The 17,568-nt window shown below is 44.5% G+C and overlaps 1 protein-coding gene across 10 annotated transcripts in view; it reads right to left on the bottom strand.

Moving 5' to 3' along the window:
* Positions 1-23: 23 nt before the first annotated feature.
* ANKRD17 (ankyrin repeat domain 17) overlaps positions 24-17,568 on the bottom strand; it is a 95,982-nt gene continuing 78,437 nt past the window's right edge. For 3 of the 10 annotated variants that reach the window (XM_082316184.1, XM_082316186.1, XM_082316185.1), the window contains 14 exons: positions 17,171-17,346; positions 16,200-16,362; positions 15,293-15,388; positions 13,946-14,062; positions 12,940-13,111; positions 11,687-12,134; positions 11,125-11,280; positions 10,741-10,890; positions 8,551-10,199; positions 6,488-6,685; positions 5,194-5,442; positions 3,167-3,342; positions 2,651-2,815; positions 25-897 (listed from right to left, as the gene is read on the bottom strand). In XM_082316184.1, coding sequence (XP_082172310.1) covers positions 838-897; positions 2,651-2,815; positions 3,167-3,342; positions 5,194-5,442; positions 6,488-6,685; positions 8,551-10,199; positions 10,741-10,890; positions 11,125-11,280; positions 11,687-12,134; positions 12,940-13,111; positions 13,946-14,062; positions 15,293-15,388; positions 16,200-16,362; positions 17,171-17,346 — 3,975 coding nt within the window. In that variant the 3' untranslated portion in view covers positions 25-837. Of the gene's footprint in view, positions 898-2,650; positions 2,816-3,166; positions 3,343-5,193; positions 5,443-6,487; positions 6,686-8,550; positions 10,200-10,740; positions 10,891-11,124; positions 11,281-11,686; positions 12,135-12,939; positions 13,112-13,945; positions 14,063-15,292; positions 15,389-16,199; positions 16,363-17,170; positions 17,347-17,568 lie in introns of all 10 variants that reach the window. The other 7 variants (XM_082316188.1, XM_082316189.1, XM_082316190.1 and 4 more) reach the window with 3 other exon arrangements.

Genomic DNA, 17,568 nt, shown 5'->3' with positions numbered 1-17,568 from the left:
CTGTAAGAATAATTTTTAATAGATGCTGCAGTGTGATACATTTACCCCGTTTACTGGTCAAGTAGGGGAGTTCAGCGTGGAGACGACTCTGAATGTGCCAAAAGGCTGTTTTCTCCGGCGCTTTTTGCTGAAAAGCCTTTCACAGAAGGAAAATGGAAACTCTTAGTATCTGGTTACAACTGATCTATGCTTTCTCAAAAAAATCCAACACTCATTTGGAACAAGCCCTCTGATAATGCCCGTTTTTGTTGGTGTTTGGTTTTTGTTTTTAATAATGTACTTAAATTACACAAGTAGAAAAGTTATGCTTATTAATAGTTTAATGTATGAAGGAAACATCCAGAATTCTGAATATGAAGGTACATATCTCACATTAATTTAAGTCTACATAAAGTAGAGCCTCTATACTGACATATTGAAATTTACTTTCTGCTTAGCCATTTGTTATGTAAACAATTGTACATTTATTTGCCATTCTAAAACTTCAGGATCAAGTTTACATAATTTTGCTAATTTTCTGTGTTTGCTCAGAAGCAGTTTACAGTACTAAAACCAACCAGCCAAAGAACAGCTTCAACAGAAAGTTATGTCAAAAAAAAAAAAAAAAAAAAAAAGGAAAGGAAAGAATAAAGGCTAACTAAGTTGAAACGTATGATGGTGGGGAATGGGCGGTCACAATGTTCACAGAAAAAGGTCAGTTAGTAAGTTCTTCTGCAAAAAGCCTACACACTTCAGTCAAGCACATCAGTAGAATGATCTGGGAGCACATAAACTGTTTCTGCCATTTGTGTTTTCCTCTGCAAGAAAGGAATCTCAAGGCTAGCACGTTGATCCCACTCAGCCAAGCTGGTTCATATGCACACTGTTCATGTGAGGTGTCCAAGTTCCAGTCCACACCTGGAAGAGAAAGCTTCATTTAACACCACGCTCCGGGGCTGCTCAAAACAGTTCAGAAGTCAAAATTACACCGCGGCGCACCCAAGCGAAGCCCAGCGTCGGACAACACGGCAATCGATCGCCAAACCACACCGAATTCCTTTCGGCACTTGTTTTATCCTGCTGTAATCCACGTTAGTAGAGAGGGAAACGGGGTTTTAATTTTTCTGCCTGTACTTTTTCACCTTGGCCAAAGGGTCCATCTTCCTCTTCCTTTCTACTTAGTGCAAAACAAACAAACAAACAAAAACACCCTCTGACCCAGCCTGCCTGCTTTCCTTCACAGCAAAATCCAAACCAGAAATCAACGCTACTTATGCTCACCAGTTCCTCATCATAGCAACACTGAGGTAATAAATATTCTACTGTTCTACAGGAAAAATGTATCCCTTTAGACCCAGGGAAATAAGTACTCCCTCTAAACGTGCCGGGTCCGCTGTCAACAATAATTAAGAGGACCCTGTCGATGTGCAAAATCATGTGCAAGGAGAGCGCCCGGAGACCTCCAGCTTTCAGAGCAAGAGACTCAGAAGTTCAGACAATCGAGAACGGGATTTCTGGCACCTTGAAGGATTTTCCCCCAATGGATAGCAACACCCTCAGCTCGGGGGAAACCCGAGTATAACAAAGCAAAGCCTTCGCTGGGGGACAAAGTGGTCTCGCTCAACCAGAACTGGCCTCGTAATGGTCACGAGCCACTTTGGAGCAATGCACGAACTGTGGCCAAACAAGGGTCCGCCTCTTCCTCTGCACACCTGCCGGCTGCCAGAGCCGGCAGCTCCTGCTCGCAGCCTGGATCATTCCCAAGCAAATTAAGTCGAGAAATGTCTCTATTTAATAACAGTTTAACAGAGCTCACTGTATAATTAAAAATAAACACAAGATATAATACAAGAAGAGCGACTGCTGATCCATTATAATATTAGTTGCTGGCTGAGTACGAACAAGAGGTTTGGGGGAACATAATCCCTGTGCCTAAAGGATATTTAGTGGACAAGCCTATAACCCTGGAAAGATCAGAGCAGTGGACAGAGGAGCTACTTACTCCCTTCTTACGTGAGCTCCTAGCACAGTGAAGACATCCTACCTTTCGCTGCCTAGCAACTATACTTTAGTCCTAATGCTGTTTTCCCTTTTTGGGAAAGGGAAGCTTAATTAACAGCAAATAAATGGCTTTTCTCACAAAAGCTAATTAAATCTACTTTCCCAAATGCAGAACTGCGCCGACAGAAATCACGGTAACTTTGAATGAAATATACAGTGTAAAACTATCTTTTCTATCCAGACTTGCCTACAAGACATCATCAAAAAAGCTCATCGGCAGTAATTAACCGGGTGCCTACTTTGATTTAAGAGGCAGCTTCTCAGAGCTCAGCTGGAAGCCAGCTTCCCAGTTCTCAAGCACAAATACCTTCACAGAGGTAACTACAGCACACTCCTTTGAACTGCCACAACTTAGTGACGCTGCTTTTATTCTCGGGACAACTTAAGCTTGATTTTGGAGAGACAACTAACGTTTACAAGTTGTCAGTAAGCGTGTGCGGCGCTCAGTGCTGTAGCGAGTAGGGGGCTGTATCAGCTCCTTAGAGACACGAGTAAAAAGGAGAAAACACGACACTGTATTTTCATACTTTCTAACAGCTAGGACTTTATCTTAGCCACACTGTTTCTTAAGTTAAAACAAAATTGAGAATATAAAAATTGGAAAAATTACCGTCTGAGGCCCGTTATTTTCTGTGGAATTTGAAACCATCTTTATCAGCGAGTTCCAAGATGGGTCAGCAGCGTGAGGCCCATTAAATATAGGGCCTCCAGTACCATCTGCGATGGGGGCTACAGGAGGAATCATTGCGTTCCCATACACAGAAAAAGGCATACCCTTGGGGCGAGGAGAAAAAGAAAGAATCAGTATGTATTCATAAACACTGCTACTACATCGCACATACAGAACGACAAAAGGGGATTCGTGCTAACGAAATTCCCTGTCTTAAAGCAGTAATGAAACGCCTGAATTTTAGAGAAACCTTCCTATGCCTTTATGCATTACATCAGGGACAAGTTATTTTTTTGTTCGACCTAGGCTTCTGCAATACCCTAAGGGTTAGCCAGCGTTTTAGCTTACGCACGCTCAACTGCCCAGGGAACGATACCTCCGCGTTGGGGATCTGCCTCGCGCGCCGACACGGAAATCGAGCAGTACCGCGCACGTCAAGCCCGAGAAGGTGATTACCCCGACTTTCGGGAAGTCCATGTATCCTGCGGGAACAGGCTGATGGAATGTACCGGAAGGCGTTACGATTCCCGTGCTGTCTCTCTCCATGGCTTGGTGCGAGAACACCCCGGGATCAGACATGGGCCTGTGGATCATGTGGCTCCCCATTCCGCTGTGACACCAGTCCACTTTATCTAACAACAGAGGACACAGCAACGGCGTTAGACTTGACACCCGCGAATCACCCAGTTTCTAGCCTAAATGTTTGCACGCCTTAACGTTTTAAAAGCGCATTTGCTCAGCTCGCGGTTCCCGTGCATCTTTCCTGCATCGAAACTTAGGCGCACGGGGGATGGAGAGCATCAGACATGGCACCTGCACACCGAGTTACTCCGCAGCAGTAACCCTGAGCCAGCGCAAGGAGTTTTCAACAGCTACAAGCAACCTAAGCACCACCGCTGCTCTTTTCCTTCACTGAAAGGGAAAGCTGGCCTTTGCGCTAACCTGAATTCCTTGCACATTCACTGCTGACAAAGGGTATCTACGCCATGAAGGCTATTTGCGCCACTTCGTTACCATTCTTTCATCCGTTATTTAACGAACTAAGAGACAGAGTAGTACTTTTGAAAAGCAAAACCGGAAAGTGACCAGCTGGAGACTCGCGCTCATGTTCTAATTACACGAATTCATTAGCAGCAGCTTGGTATTGTTATTACAGTTCAAACCTGAGACATCCAGAAACCCAATTTTTCAAAATAAAACGTAACAGAATTCTATTTGGAGGCGAGGAGAAGGAGTGTAGAACATTTCTGAAGCCATCCTAATACTCAACAAGAGAAGAGCCAATCCCATTCTCAACTGAAAATCAAAATGTTGAAGTAACAGAACAAAGTAGAAAGAAAGCAGCGTTCCAAAAGCAAAGGCAGACAAGAAGGGCAACTTCTACACCTAGACAGTGCAAATGAAAATATTCACTTTCTAAAGCCTTAATGCTGAATAGCTTCTCACTACACAGATGGGGAAAAGACCATTAGTGAAGTAAAAAAAGGTTTGGATGCATCCAGTCTATTTTGTATTTGGGGGAAAAAAAAACAGGACAGCAGACTCATCGCATGCAAAGCATGTGCACAGTCAGCCTGTGAAAAGCTTAAGCTGTTTGGACTCCTCAGTCAAGCAGCGGAACGGGTTGTTCAGAGAGGGTGAGCAGTTTCCATCCTTGGAGGTTTTCAGGATCAGACTGGATAAAGCCCTGAGCAACCCACTTCGACCTCACAGCAAATCCCGTGGTGTGCAGGAGGTTGAGATGACCTCCGGAGGTGCCATCCAACACCAGCTCACGATTCCCTCCCCCTCATCCCAAGGGAAAAAAAAAAAATCAAATTTAAAAAAAAAAAAAATTCAGCCATCTCTTACAAATTGCATCCAAGACGCCTGAAGTGTGTGCTGAGAAAAGCTGTCCCATCAGTAACTGAGGTTTTTAATGAATTCTGAAATATTGAATTCTGTGGGACTACAGGAGAGCCAAGAGCCTTGCCTTAGTAAAACGCAAATGGCATGACTGGAAAAAAACAAAGAAAACTGAATCTCAAAAACATCAATTGCACGCTCCTCAGCACAAAAAGCCCCATCTTGGCTATGAATTCCAGGTAAGCATTAGCTCCTATTGTACAGAATCATCTCTTTATCAACAGAAAGACAATACTGAGCTGTCTTGACGTATCTTCGTTTCCCCTCCTACTAAATCTAACGATCCTCGCTCCGTTCATTCCTGTAAACCCTGTGCTTTTATTTTCCCTGTTATTTCTTGCTTTGAGTAACACATCTTCACCGCTGGGGTGTTTCAGAACACCTGAGGTTTTCTGAGACCCTGTTAAAACACAGGCAGGAGGGCAAGCAGAAGCCCCTGCTCCAACTCCTTTGGGAAGAGCACTTGTACATTCTGAGGGACTCACTCCTGCACTGCCCTTCAGCTCCAAAGGCAAGGTAGGAAAACACAAGTGTTGCGGCCAACTGCAAGCACAGGGAGATCTGTTAACGCTACGTACCTTGACTGCCACCTATACCTTCGAAGGACCAGATCCCACTATGTCCCACTGGAGCAGCTAAGTTGCTCCCGATAACAGATGGAGTAGAAGTTCCAGTTTGCCTGATCCGTGCAGACCGTTCAGTCCCGATCGGAACAGGAACTTTTCTGTCCTGAGAAACGTTACTGGGTTTTTCTGATCCCAAGGACACTGCTGAAGGGGTGGGAGATGGTGCTCGTACTCCAGAAGACACCGACTGAGCGGGAGATTCTGCAAGAAAATGAGCGACAGCGCTTCGTAACGGCAGCCAGACCCTGTCACGTCACCACAAACCTATCCTTTAACGTCAAGCCATACGTGGAACAAGCGAAAATGGGTAATGTGTTAATGCCAGATTCATACAGCGAACTCTTCAGGATAATTTGAACCGTTTTAAGCTCAGATCAGAGAGACACTCCCTGTCAGTTTAGTCTCTTACGTGAAGCGCTGATCAGGCCCTGTCAGCTCAGCTACCGGACATACACCGCAACCCATCCCAACAACCGCTGCCAAGTCTGAACTAAGCATTACTGCGCACAGCAACAGAGGATGCGAGGATTATAGCCAGAAGTGTTGCTGAAATAAACCCATGTTGCGGTTGGGTTGGTTGGGTTTGTTTCTTCTTATTTGTTTGTTTGGTTTTTTTTTAATCCTAATTTGTTGTCTGTGGGATTTTGGTGGGTTTTGCTTGTTATTATTTTGGCTAGTAAAACAGACTCACTTGTTTCCTGAACAACAGTTTGTTTGTTTTCTGTCCAAAACAACCCCACTACCCAGCCCAAACTGCAGGGGCCAAACACGGAGGAAGGTAGCAGAAGCTGCCCTAAGTATTTTCTCCTAGAATACATCACACAGTTCTGTTTAAAGAACATCAGAAAAACCAAGCAATCACCGCTGTTGAGCTAACGTTAGTGAAACATCGTTACACAGTTTACACAACTCACAGCTGGAGCATTACCTTCACAATCCAAAACCCCAACCTTTTCTTTACAAGATGACTAGAAGTCTGTTAACGGGCCAAAATTAACTGCAGCAAGAATAAGCAGCTCCACGATAGCACGACATTTGCTTTTAAAAAAAACCACGCCAGAGATCAGAACTCGCACAAGGAAATTTTATCTCAGAATCTGTGATTGCGTAAAGGTTTAAAACATATCTAAAAACCTGAAGTGAAAAATGAACGCAATTAGAAAAGCCCACCTAAAAGAGGCAGTGCACGAGGCCGCTTTATTTGCGCCCCAGCTGCTGAACCGGTTTCCCGCGGACTAGAACTCACCATTCGATGCTGATGAACATGGAGGCAATAAACTGAGTGGGGAAAAATGCTGTCTGTTAAAATTAGCAGCTGCAGGGGCTCCGCCAAGAGGTGTCCCAGGCGCGTACATCTGCCCTCCCGACAGGTTTGAGGCAAAGTTACCCAGGTGCGTAGAAGAAGGTGTTACAGAAGCGTAGGGTGAATCCATACTGACAATACCTGTGGGAGAAACGGGCACAAGTGACTCCCAGCACTCCAAGAGCTCCGTGAAGAGGTCGCCCGTGTCATGGAAAGAAGAAAGAAAGAAGGAAAACTTTTTTCCAGTCAATGGGGCAGGGAGGGAGTTGCTACTCGTTTCCACAGAGAACTGGGAGTCTTAGGCTCCACAGTCCGCAAGCCTTGACAGTATGCGGCAGCGGTGCTGTATATACAAATCAAGAACGATGCCGGTGTTAGCATGCAGGTAGCTGGAATGAAAATGCATGAAGGGAATATAACACGTGCTCTGATACAACTGGACATCGGGAAAACTAACCGAGCATTTTATTAACCTGTAATTTAAATTCCGTAGGTTTAGAAAGCATGATTTTGTACCAAGAACGGGGGAAATAATACTGAAGATTTGAAGACTTCCTCCATTCATTTTTTATTCTACAGAATGATGTCTATATACACCCTGATCGACACTGAAGTCTTTTTTTCCAACCCAGGGATACGTTTTCGCCTGCTTAGGAAAATGGTATTTTATTAAGACCAAATGGCACCAATTAGCCAAGGTACTAACACCACAAGAATTACTGCCCCCTTAATATTCTCCTCAATGAGCAAAGCGAAAAATAAAATCTTAGGATTTTAAGTTTCAAAAACTATTAAGGAAGCTTTTTACCACCCGGCTGCTGTGGCACGTGCATCTTTCTCCTACTTGTAAAGCGTGTGACAAGACTTTAATCTGTAGTTTTAGTTAGAAAAAAAGAGAATCCCGTCACCCGTGACAGGGAGAAGGATAAAGCGGCACAGCATCCGCCTCCTCCGCACCAGCCGTTATCAAGATCCAACCTCTATTTTTGGTCAAGTTCTTCAGGCGCTCCGGGGCTACCTTCCTACGAGCTAACATAACACGCCCTGACTCTACAGACACCTCCAACTTAACCTGTTGCGCCCGTGGCCTTCCAAAAGAGAAATCGCTGAGACAAGAGTAGGACTGCGGTCCGAGCACTGCTTTTACTCGGGACCCGACAGGCACGCTGAAGCGATACACGGCGTACGAGGGTGCCAAAGCCGAAATGCTAAATAGTATATTAAGTTGACAAAATTCACAGAGCGCACCTCAAAAGCTACTCAGCACCACGACGCTCACCAGATATGACAAAACTAGCTGTTAGATCTCTCGATTCGTAAACAAAGCTGCATCGACAACTCACGGGTCCTGCTAAAACAGGCACCGGTGGTACAAACCGTGTGCGTCCTTTCTGGAAGCTACGGAACAAGTTCTGTGACCAGCCCTTGGCCTCTGCCTGTGCAGAAGGCTAAACGCCTCGCTACAAAATTGAGGAAGTCAATGAAATTAAGTTTTTTGATTGAATTTAGTAGTTAAGAGAACACACCTCTTTCTACAAGTTCCCATGAAAACACCATTTTTTTATCATCCTAACACTTGGAAGATGCTGCGTATTTTTCTGCGGCCTCAGGACAAGAGGCAAGTTATCACAAACCAGAATCGTCATGAGCTGGTGGTAGGGAAGGGAGGTGGAAACAACAGTGAGGTGTTTTATTAGCTCCGCTATCGCACAAGAGCAGACTGCAATGGCCAAAAGAACGCCTCAGCCCTACTTTTATCAAGGCCACCAGCCGCAAAATAGTTACTAGGTTTGACAGGTGGCTCTTCAGAGGAAGACGAACTCAACTTTCCTTAGGGAAACAACAACGAAGTATATTACAGCACCCTTTCGTTGCAGGGCAGGCAGTGATTTACTATAAATGACCACAAAGGCTGAGGCAGAAAGTATTACGTGCTCGAAATAAAAACACGCAGCAGTTATCATTTCAGTACGTTATTAAGGTACGAACACAAAACAGAGACTTACCTGAGGGACTCGGAGCCGGCCTCTGTAACGGTGGCCTAAAACCTGGGGCTTTGGAAGTATCAGGCTGATGTAACGGATCTGAATTTGGCAAAAATGAAGACTTTCCTGATAGCATAGATTCTGGTGTTGTCTGAGATGAGACGACGGAACCGCCCCAGAAGGCATGAGCAGACGTAGGACTGTTTTCAAACAACGTACTAAAGGGCCCGAATGGTAAAGTAGCACTGAAATTGTTACCCATAGACTTGTTTGCTGGATGGGCTGAATTCTGAGAAGCACTTTGTGTACTTAAGGTAGAAGGAAGCTGCACTGAAGAAGGAACGCTGTGGGGCCTTTTGATGTGATTAACGTTGAGGACCGCGACAGAAGAATTTTGCACAGGAGCTGGATTCTTGTGGACGCTACCGGTTCCGTGGACAGGCGGTCTGATGGCCGGGGTTTCCATCTTAGCCGCAGGCTGAGAAGACCCCATGGACGTCTGAGACATGGGATAGGTCATCGGGGCATTCGTTGGACCCGCCACAGGAGCAGATGAGCTTGTCGCTGCTAAATTTGGAGGCACAACCATTCGAGGATCTGGTGCGGGAACCTGAGGTTGCTGAAGAGGGGGTCTTGCCTCTTGCAGAGGAGCTCCCGGAGGCTGCTGATGAGCAGGGTGCACAGATGAGCTGCCGCTACCAGAACTGGGCTGCCTACTGCTGGCTGAGCTGCTCGTTTCCACTGCTGGCGGACTACCCGCTTCTGGATCGGACGAAGGTGCACCTTTATTCGGAGAGGTCGCCGCGCAGTCCGAAGGACTGCTTCTGGAAACACCTGCTGGCTGCGCAGGAGGAGAAGGAGATGAGGGGGAAGATGCAGGGTAGTGTTCTTTGGCAGTAGGAACTGGATACGTGGCATTCGTAGGCGCCGTGCTCGTGTTACTCGCCGTGGTCGTCACCGTGGTCGTCGTGGCATTTGACGTCTTCACGACCGTGACGAAGAGCTGTCTTCTGACCGAAGGTGAACTGGGACTGCCGTTTGCAGAAGAACCAGGCACAGTAGAAGCCACCGAACTCGTCGTAGCTGTTGGACTACTTGTCAAAGAACTTGCTGAATTCACCTGAGAACCGCTGCTGTTCTGACTGTTATGGCGAGGCACCATGTGAGGTTTCGGCGAGTTGGTAGCTCTGGCAGGGCTCAAGGGCCTAACGGGAAACGGACCCCACGTGGACTGAGCTGGTGGGAAAGTACCTCCAAAGTGTGTCATGGGCAACCGAGGCGGACGGATTTGCTGGAAAGTCTGAGCAGCGAGTAAAGCGTGTGCAAACTGCGGAGGAGGATAGGCTAATGGAAGAGAAACTTGGAAACCAGGCCGCACATTATTCACTGGGTTTTTAATGGTTTTGTGAGTGGATGCTGAAGAAATTGCAGGCACGGTGAGTGCGGAGGCAGTCTGAGATGCGGACGAAGCAGCTACGGTGGTCACTTTGATGCCCACGAGAGAACTGTTAGCAGCTGTAGTGGCGGCAGGTGTCGATGACCCTATTTTGGAGTTTGCAGCCGAACTTTTCAAACGGTTCTTTGGAATAAGTTCATCAATTTCCTTATCCGGATCCTTAATCAGAGCATTGATCAACTGCGTGGCCTGTCTCGTTGATTCTGTGCCACCCCTGTAAGAAGGAAGGAAAAATAGATAGAGCATCTGAAGAATTAACGTACATCGTATTACATTACATTATAGCAAAGTACCTCCAACACACGATCCAGCCTGTCTTCCGTCATGCTAACACAGACAGAAAAGTAACTCTGTATCTGAAGTCTGAGCTTGGCACGTTCTTGCTGCCGACAATGACTCAAGAAGCTCAAGCTGAAAACTCTTAACTCCCCAAAACCCCAAATGGTTAAAACGTATACTTCCCTAAATATGCCTACATATTTAGCCACGTCTGAACAAGTCCAAACACAGAATCCTAACGTTTATGCTCCACCTTATCTCCCAAGTCTTCTTTTGCACAAACGCGACGGTACCAAATCGGCAGTTGCTCTCCGTTCCCCCCCGCCCCGTTCGTCTCCCCTGCCTCCAAGAACTGACTGTCTCAAAGCGATCCTTCAAGGGACAACGAGGTCAAGCCTTTTCTTTTTTCTAGACAGAAAAGTGTCCTACAATGAAAAAATCCCCACAGGAACGAGCAAATCGAGCAGCCAGCTTACCTTATCGTTATTATTCTGTCTCCAGTTTTGTCCTTCTGTTTGTCAATGTCTATGTGTGCTCCCGTGCACTCGCGTATCGCATTGATGTTGCATCCTCCTCTGCCAATGACTCGGGAAATTACAGTTGACGGAACAGAAACCTTCTTGGATCTATACAAAGAAGAAACCATATTAACCGGGAAACGCTTCCGTGGCACGAAGCAGTGGGCAGGTCAGTCAAAACAATGTTATAATGCACGATTCAACCTAGGCAGCGGTAATTTTGTGAAATCTATCCGGTCCGCGAAGAAGGCGTTCATTCAGTAACCCCAGAGAGGGCTACGCTAGATAAAACATTCCGAAAAAGGCCATCAACGACGCGAGTTAGGGGAACGTTTTGCTTACCTTCGCACAACCTCCTTCCATCCTTCTTCCCTTTTCTGACCACGTTTAGGACTAGCAATGGTTAGCTTTCCATTTGGAGAAGAAAGGGGAGAAGGACCAGATTTTGTGCAAGTAGACAAGGAATTACTCGTCACTTCACTAATAACTTCAGACAACCTTGAAAAGAAATTAAACGCTGTCATTATAGAGGCAAAAAAAGCAAGCATTACTTGCATTTTGCCCATTCTCCAGCCCCCCAACCCATTTTTCTCTTTTAGCACAAAAGCACTACGTTATTAACCAGTTGCTTGAACTGAGATGCTTACATCTCCAAATACCCCAACAATTCCCCAATTCCAGATCCACGACAGCGTTTCTTGCTTCAGAACCTACTACTTCAAGTAGTTCAAGTTCACACCGCAGCAACGTTTATGCTCCTTACACACGCTAGAGCAAGGACACGCTGCCTCATCCGCTTTCTAACAACTGATTTAAGCACGCAAGACCACAAAGACAAGGGCGCAGCGTTGAAATGTAGGGCAACCACCACCTTACAACGGCACGCATGGTCACAGCAACTTACTTGATGGACGATTTGCCAGTAACTGCTTTCCTCTCATCCTTTGGACAAGTGACAAGAACCGATGGTTGCTTTTTGTTGCTCTGTGTGTTAGTAACGGCTGCGGAAGAATGATTGTCGCTTTTGTGGCTGCTGTTGCTATTGCTGCTTTCATCGCTACAGCTGGAAATCCTCATGTTGTCGCTATCGCCACTTTCGCTAGTACTGCTGCTCTTCGATTCGCCATTCACTTTTTCTGGTTGGCTATAGGAAATTGGGAGTTGATCATCAAATATAATCTGAACGTTATCAGGGGTTACTTTGTTTTTCCTGTTTTTCCTTTTGGAGCTTGTCGTGGTGATGGTGTTATTCCTCTTCCCGTGGGAACCGGCTAACGTTGTCCAAGTTGCAGATATACCGATGGTGGTTGTAGTGGTAGCACTAGGAGGCTCCATTGGGACCTCTGGATCATCTGACGGAAGAATGAACACAAACACTACTAATTTAGCTGGCTTGAGGAAGCTTGTGTGGTTTTGTTTTCCACATCATGCCTGGCTTAGCAAATGAGTCACGAGTAACTTCACAAGACTCCCAGAAACACGCAGAACCACGAACTATGCGGACATCTGTACAACTATTACAGATGTCATACCATAGAGCCTCTCCCCTTCTTTATGCTAACTTTCATTTTTTTCTGGCTACAAATGCAGTAGCAATTTCACAAATGTGAAACTGAATTCAGGCATGAAAGATGGATGCAAGCACTTAGGGGACATAAACGAGCATATGAAACAACAGAAAAAAAACTGTCACGTGTCTTCCCCTTATTTCAGCATAACAGAGCAAGGGAAAAAAAAAATCAGTGAAAACCATTTCTCAGTACGCCACATGAAACTCATTGCCCCAACATACACAAGAGCCAGGTTTCGAGAGATCAGAAAAAAACGATACATATTGGGAATTTCCCTACTGCCATTTTTTTCAGCTAACCATCATCGTTGTGTTTGTAAGCTAAGAAAAAGTAATTGACCTGGTTTTAATTATTGGGGCCTGCAAGGAAAAAAACCAAGCCAACACCACCCCCATGGTAGAGTTAACCCATAACTCGCACCGAAGCCATCACGCTACTCGACAGGCTTAATCGAAAAGCTAGCAAAAGGAAAGCTCAGCAGGTCATAAGAAAGCTTGTATTCAAGTTTTGACAGGAAAAGCAAATTTTAATACCGGGAATAAAATCACGGGCATGTTTCAAAATTAAGGCAAATATTGTAAATCACCTTCAGGTTTTAGCTTCTCTTTCTCCTGAGCAGCTTGAAGTTCAAAATTCTCTTTATTTTTTGCTTCTATTTCTTCTAGTTTTCGTCTTTGTTCTTCTTTTTTCTTCCTCCTTTTCTCCTTTCTTTTCTCTCTTTTGGCAGCCAAAGCCAGTCTCCTGCTTTCTTCCCTCAGCTACAAGTCAAGCACACGGAACAGTATTACAAGCTGTCCCATGCATTTCAAGAAATGCGAACGCCTTCTATTTCCTAGGAAGCTCAGCTTGCGTTCTCGAGTAACGCATTTACAAAACCGAAGCTAAATTCTCCATGATCCATATTTTTACGTATTTACTTCTTCCAAAGACATGGTTCACTCATGTTAACAGGAGGTTAGTGCAGAAACAGAGGACAGACACCGTACAAACTTCAGTCAGAGTTTTCCAAGGCGCATTTTGAGGATTCTCTGCGTAACCTCATGTGCCTCAGCAGTACAGAGCAGACACCACCCATCTCCCTTTTGAAAATTAGAACATGAAATGGTTTCAGCTAGCGTGAATATAAAGCATGCGCTCATTTGACACTGTACTTTTACTTTGATTTTTCCATTAGATTCCTACTACACTACTATGGTTTCTAGTAACATTATTAGTAGTTTGTTTTGTTTTTTTTAATTTTTAAGACACAAAACAGGGTTTAGACCTAAAGTCCACAACAACGTGACTGAAAAATGCCCATCCAGCATGCACTTGACGAAAAAATTCTACTCAGAAATCCTTTTTTTGCTACATTATTCCAGAAGAAATAGTTGTATCAGAGTTTTTTGATCAAATTTCTCTGAATAATAGTCAAAGTAAAGTGTAAAGATTACCTGAACAACCGGGTGCTCAGTTCTAGACACTCCAATTACGGTAATTACACCTACTCCTATACTTCAATACGTACTTCCACCGACCTTATAATCTTGAAGGAACGTGAAATTGGAATTTTATCAAATAAATATTCACAGCTCCAAACTCTTTCAACTTGCCTTCTCCAAGTCCAGTTCCTCTAAAAGAATGCTTGCGTTTTTGTTGGCTTCAGCAGCCTGTCTATCTTTGGCTTGAACAATCGATTCCATACACAGGTGGCACTTCTTCAGCATCTCCTGCAACGATAAAGTACATCAACCCTCTGCTTGAAAAAGCAACACTGCCTGTGTTTGAACGTACGATCTCAGGCTGACGCTTGCAATTTAACAACTGTTGCGTTACTTGCACGCGTGTTTTTTAAGGGGAAACTTTAAATTCACTCCACTAAGTTCTTCTTTATGCCCAACCTTGCAAACTGGTATTCCAGTCACAGGTGTGACGTGCCATCGATAACCTACATCTCAGCGTGCTACAAACGGTTCGACAACAGTTCGTAACCTATGCCCGTTATCAAGGCCAAAAAATTTCCATGAAATAAAAGGCCAAGGCCCTGAAAGGTGAAGCAACTGCAGAAACAAAAATACATCATAAAGCAAGGCTTTTTGTTAAGGCACTTTGGAAATATGTGAATATTATAGCATTGTAATACTACTCAAACCCATATTGGCTTCAGAGCAGTGAAAATGTTTAAATGCAACGGGCATGCAGCATCATGGAAGCAGACAGGGGTCGCAGCCACGGGCAATAAAGCACATACCAACTTAAACATTAGCACCTCTTCAGCCTCAACAAGCTCATCACAACTTGGCGCCCAGAAAGAAGACAACTCAATTGCAGCGCAGAGGATCAGTGAACAGATGGAAGCATTACGACCGTATTTCCGCAGCAGTTGCTATTCTCGTTTCTCTTACTACAAAATAATTTTTGCCCTGTTCATCTGGACTGAAGACAAACCAACTAAAACTGAACCTCCGCAGGGAAGAGCAGCGGTCCACTTAAGATGCTATGAGAAACCACTTCACTGTCAATTATGTTTTCTACCTTCTTTCTAGTACAAACTTTTTTTACAAGATGGTCTATCTTCATACTTAAGCTCACACACGCTCTTAGCAGAAGTTCTTTCTGTTACCTCTACCCCACTGCAAAGGCCATCATAAATTCAGTACAAACTTACTCAACAAGGACGAACGCAGAGGAGCGTGAGTAATGACTGGGAGAACGCCTGAAAGCAAGCATGGATAATAAATGCCACCACCTTTACTACTACTCTGACAGCACTAAGGCGCACAAAGTTACTGCGGCCACGTATTCCCGTTTTTCGCAATGTTTTTTCTGAAAAATTCCAATGAGATTCATGAGTTGGCTGAAACCTGGTGTGCTAGGAAGTTCAACCCCACTCGTGACCGACTCTAAAGCTGAGTCACAGCACTATTCCTCCTCAAGTATTTTCTTTCTTACCAGCTTACCTTATCAGTAATTGTTGCTATGTATCTCATGCATTCTGAGTCTGACGGAAACTGGTTTACTTCTTTCACTAGGTAGCGCACCACTTTTACATGACCCTGAAAAAGAAATTTTAAGGACGACATTTTATATCAGGCCAGCTGCTTCTGGTTTGCTAATGAACACTTCAGTCCAAGCACTCGTTGCAAAATACTTATTTTCAACTCCTTCAAATGATGCTCTCAACACTGTTTTTTTGTTGTTTTTGTTTTGTTTTGTTTTAAATCTTTATCACCTTCTGAACTAGCGAGGCATGTTTCTTCATTTCTGACAGAAGAGAAGGCGAGCCATTACAGTACCTGTTGCCAGGTTGCCCTTGCTCCAGCCCTACTTCCACATATTTCTGCCGTTTGTTTTGGTACTTTTCAAATGCCCCGCTCTGGCAGCGTAACAGTTGCAGGCTCCTACAGTCGTTCGCAATTCTTCCAGTACTGCAGCACTTGAACTCCTCTCCCTTGCTAACAACAATTATCTCTGGAGTCACATCGGGCTAAACCACACTTTTTTTTTTTTTTTTTTTTTTTTGGCAAAAGCGCTCATCCTCTCTTGCTAAGAAACCAATCCGATATCCCCCCGTTCTGTCACATATTCCCCCTCTCTACACAAATAGACTGCCGTTTTCTCCTCTCAACAGACCCGTGAGAGCCATCCTCCGTAAAGTGCCTACAAAGCTAATTTCTACTAGAATTTAACACAGGTATTATACAGGTGACACACATGCCTATTTTTGAAGATTCAATACCCAGTATTAAAATTAGTTGACATATTTTTAAATATGTCGTTTCTGTCAGCTGCGTTCTATTTATTACAACTGCGTAGGGATGATCGAGTCAATACTAGCTAAGACCGAAGCTGAAGTTCATAGTCTACCTTTCGAAAGGCTGCCATAAGAGGAGTAATTTTCCGGTTATCAGCAGCATCCACATCAGCTCCAGCTTGAACTAGCAGTTGGACAACATCTAGATGCCCTCCATTTGCTGCCAGCCACAGCGGAGTATTCCCCTTCTTGTTACGCACGTCAATGTGAGCTCCTCTACAAAAAACAAAACACGTAGAATCAAAACTCCGGACCAGATTTTCATTTCACGTATCAACGGGAGTGGCAAACTGGACACGCAGCACAAGAACGATCGGGTAAAACTGAATACTGATTTTTACATCAAACATGCATTCAGAGTACTTTGGCTTCCAAAATGATATTGTTGTTTCTTCTGATGCTGTCAAGAGCCTCAATGCAGCCTAAAAACATTTTTAATACTCTCAATCATGCTGTCTGTTGGCTGTCTCTGAAGCTTCTCCAATTACTTCATTAACTCCATCCATCAGTACACTGTATTCTTCGTTACCTTACTCACAACAACTTAGGACATTTCAAGTACAAGCCAACAGCCAGTGCGACTACTTGGAAAAAGACGTATCCAAAAGCTCATCAGGAAACGTAATTACACTGAGCGTACATCATGATTAATCTAAAAAAATGAAATCGTTAAGACGTACGTTTTGGGCGCACCTTCTGTTGTCTAGGGACCCGACCATCTAAAATGGCTGTGTGTCACGATTATGAGTACCATATATGTAAACTTTACAAGAAATTGTTTATTTCTAACCCTCGTGATTCAGTGCGACAGGGAAAACTGAGTTAGTCCATCTGGACAAAAGCAAGCATACTAACACCAAAGAGAACTTTGATGGCTTTTGCTAAATAAAAATACTTAGTAAGAGTAGATAAACACAGAACCTTTCCCATTTCCTACCCTGTAGGGTATATTGGGAAAGATCAGTCTAAGGAAGGCCACATTCAAAATGTTGTTCTTCAAGCAGCACGCTTGCAAATACAGTACCTGCTAATGAGAAGCTCACAGAATTTGTAGTGCCCTTTGTCTGCCGCAATGGTTAAAGCTGTGTCCCTTGAGGAAGGTACTGGAGGAGCGTTGACATCTGCACCTTTGTCCAGCAGAACTCTGCCCACTTCTGCATATCCACCAGAAGCTGCTTCCATTAACGGTGTGAGACCAGTCTACGACAAGCAAGCAGGAAAAACAAGCAGTTAGTTGGGGGGGTGTGAGGGGGTGTTTTACTTGAGAACCAGGATTTATTTCAACTTCCAGCAACGTATTTCTAGTTCTGGTGTACGGATTCTGATTGTTACCCGGCCAATTTTGTAACAGCTTAGCAACGTTTTGAAGGCGAGCTCATCTTCAGCTGGCTCGAGAAGAGCCTTCAGCGAGCAGCACAGCGG

This window comes from Platalea leucorodia (assembly GCF_965183815.1).
Source record: "Platalea leucorodia genome assembly, chromosome: 6".
Classification (NCBI taxonomy): Eukaryota; Metazoa; Chordata; class Aves; order Pelecaniformes; family Threskiornithidae; genus Platalea; species Platalea leucorodia.
Note: the sequence above shows the minus strand (reverse complement) of the source record. Positions and strands in the feature narration are given on the sequence as shown.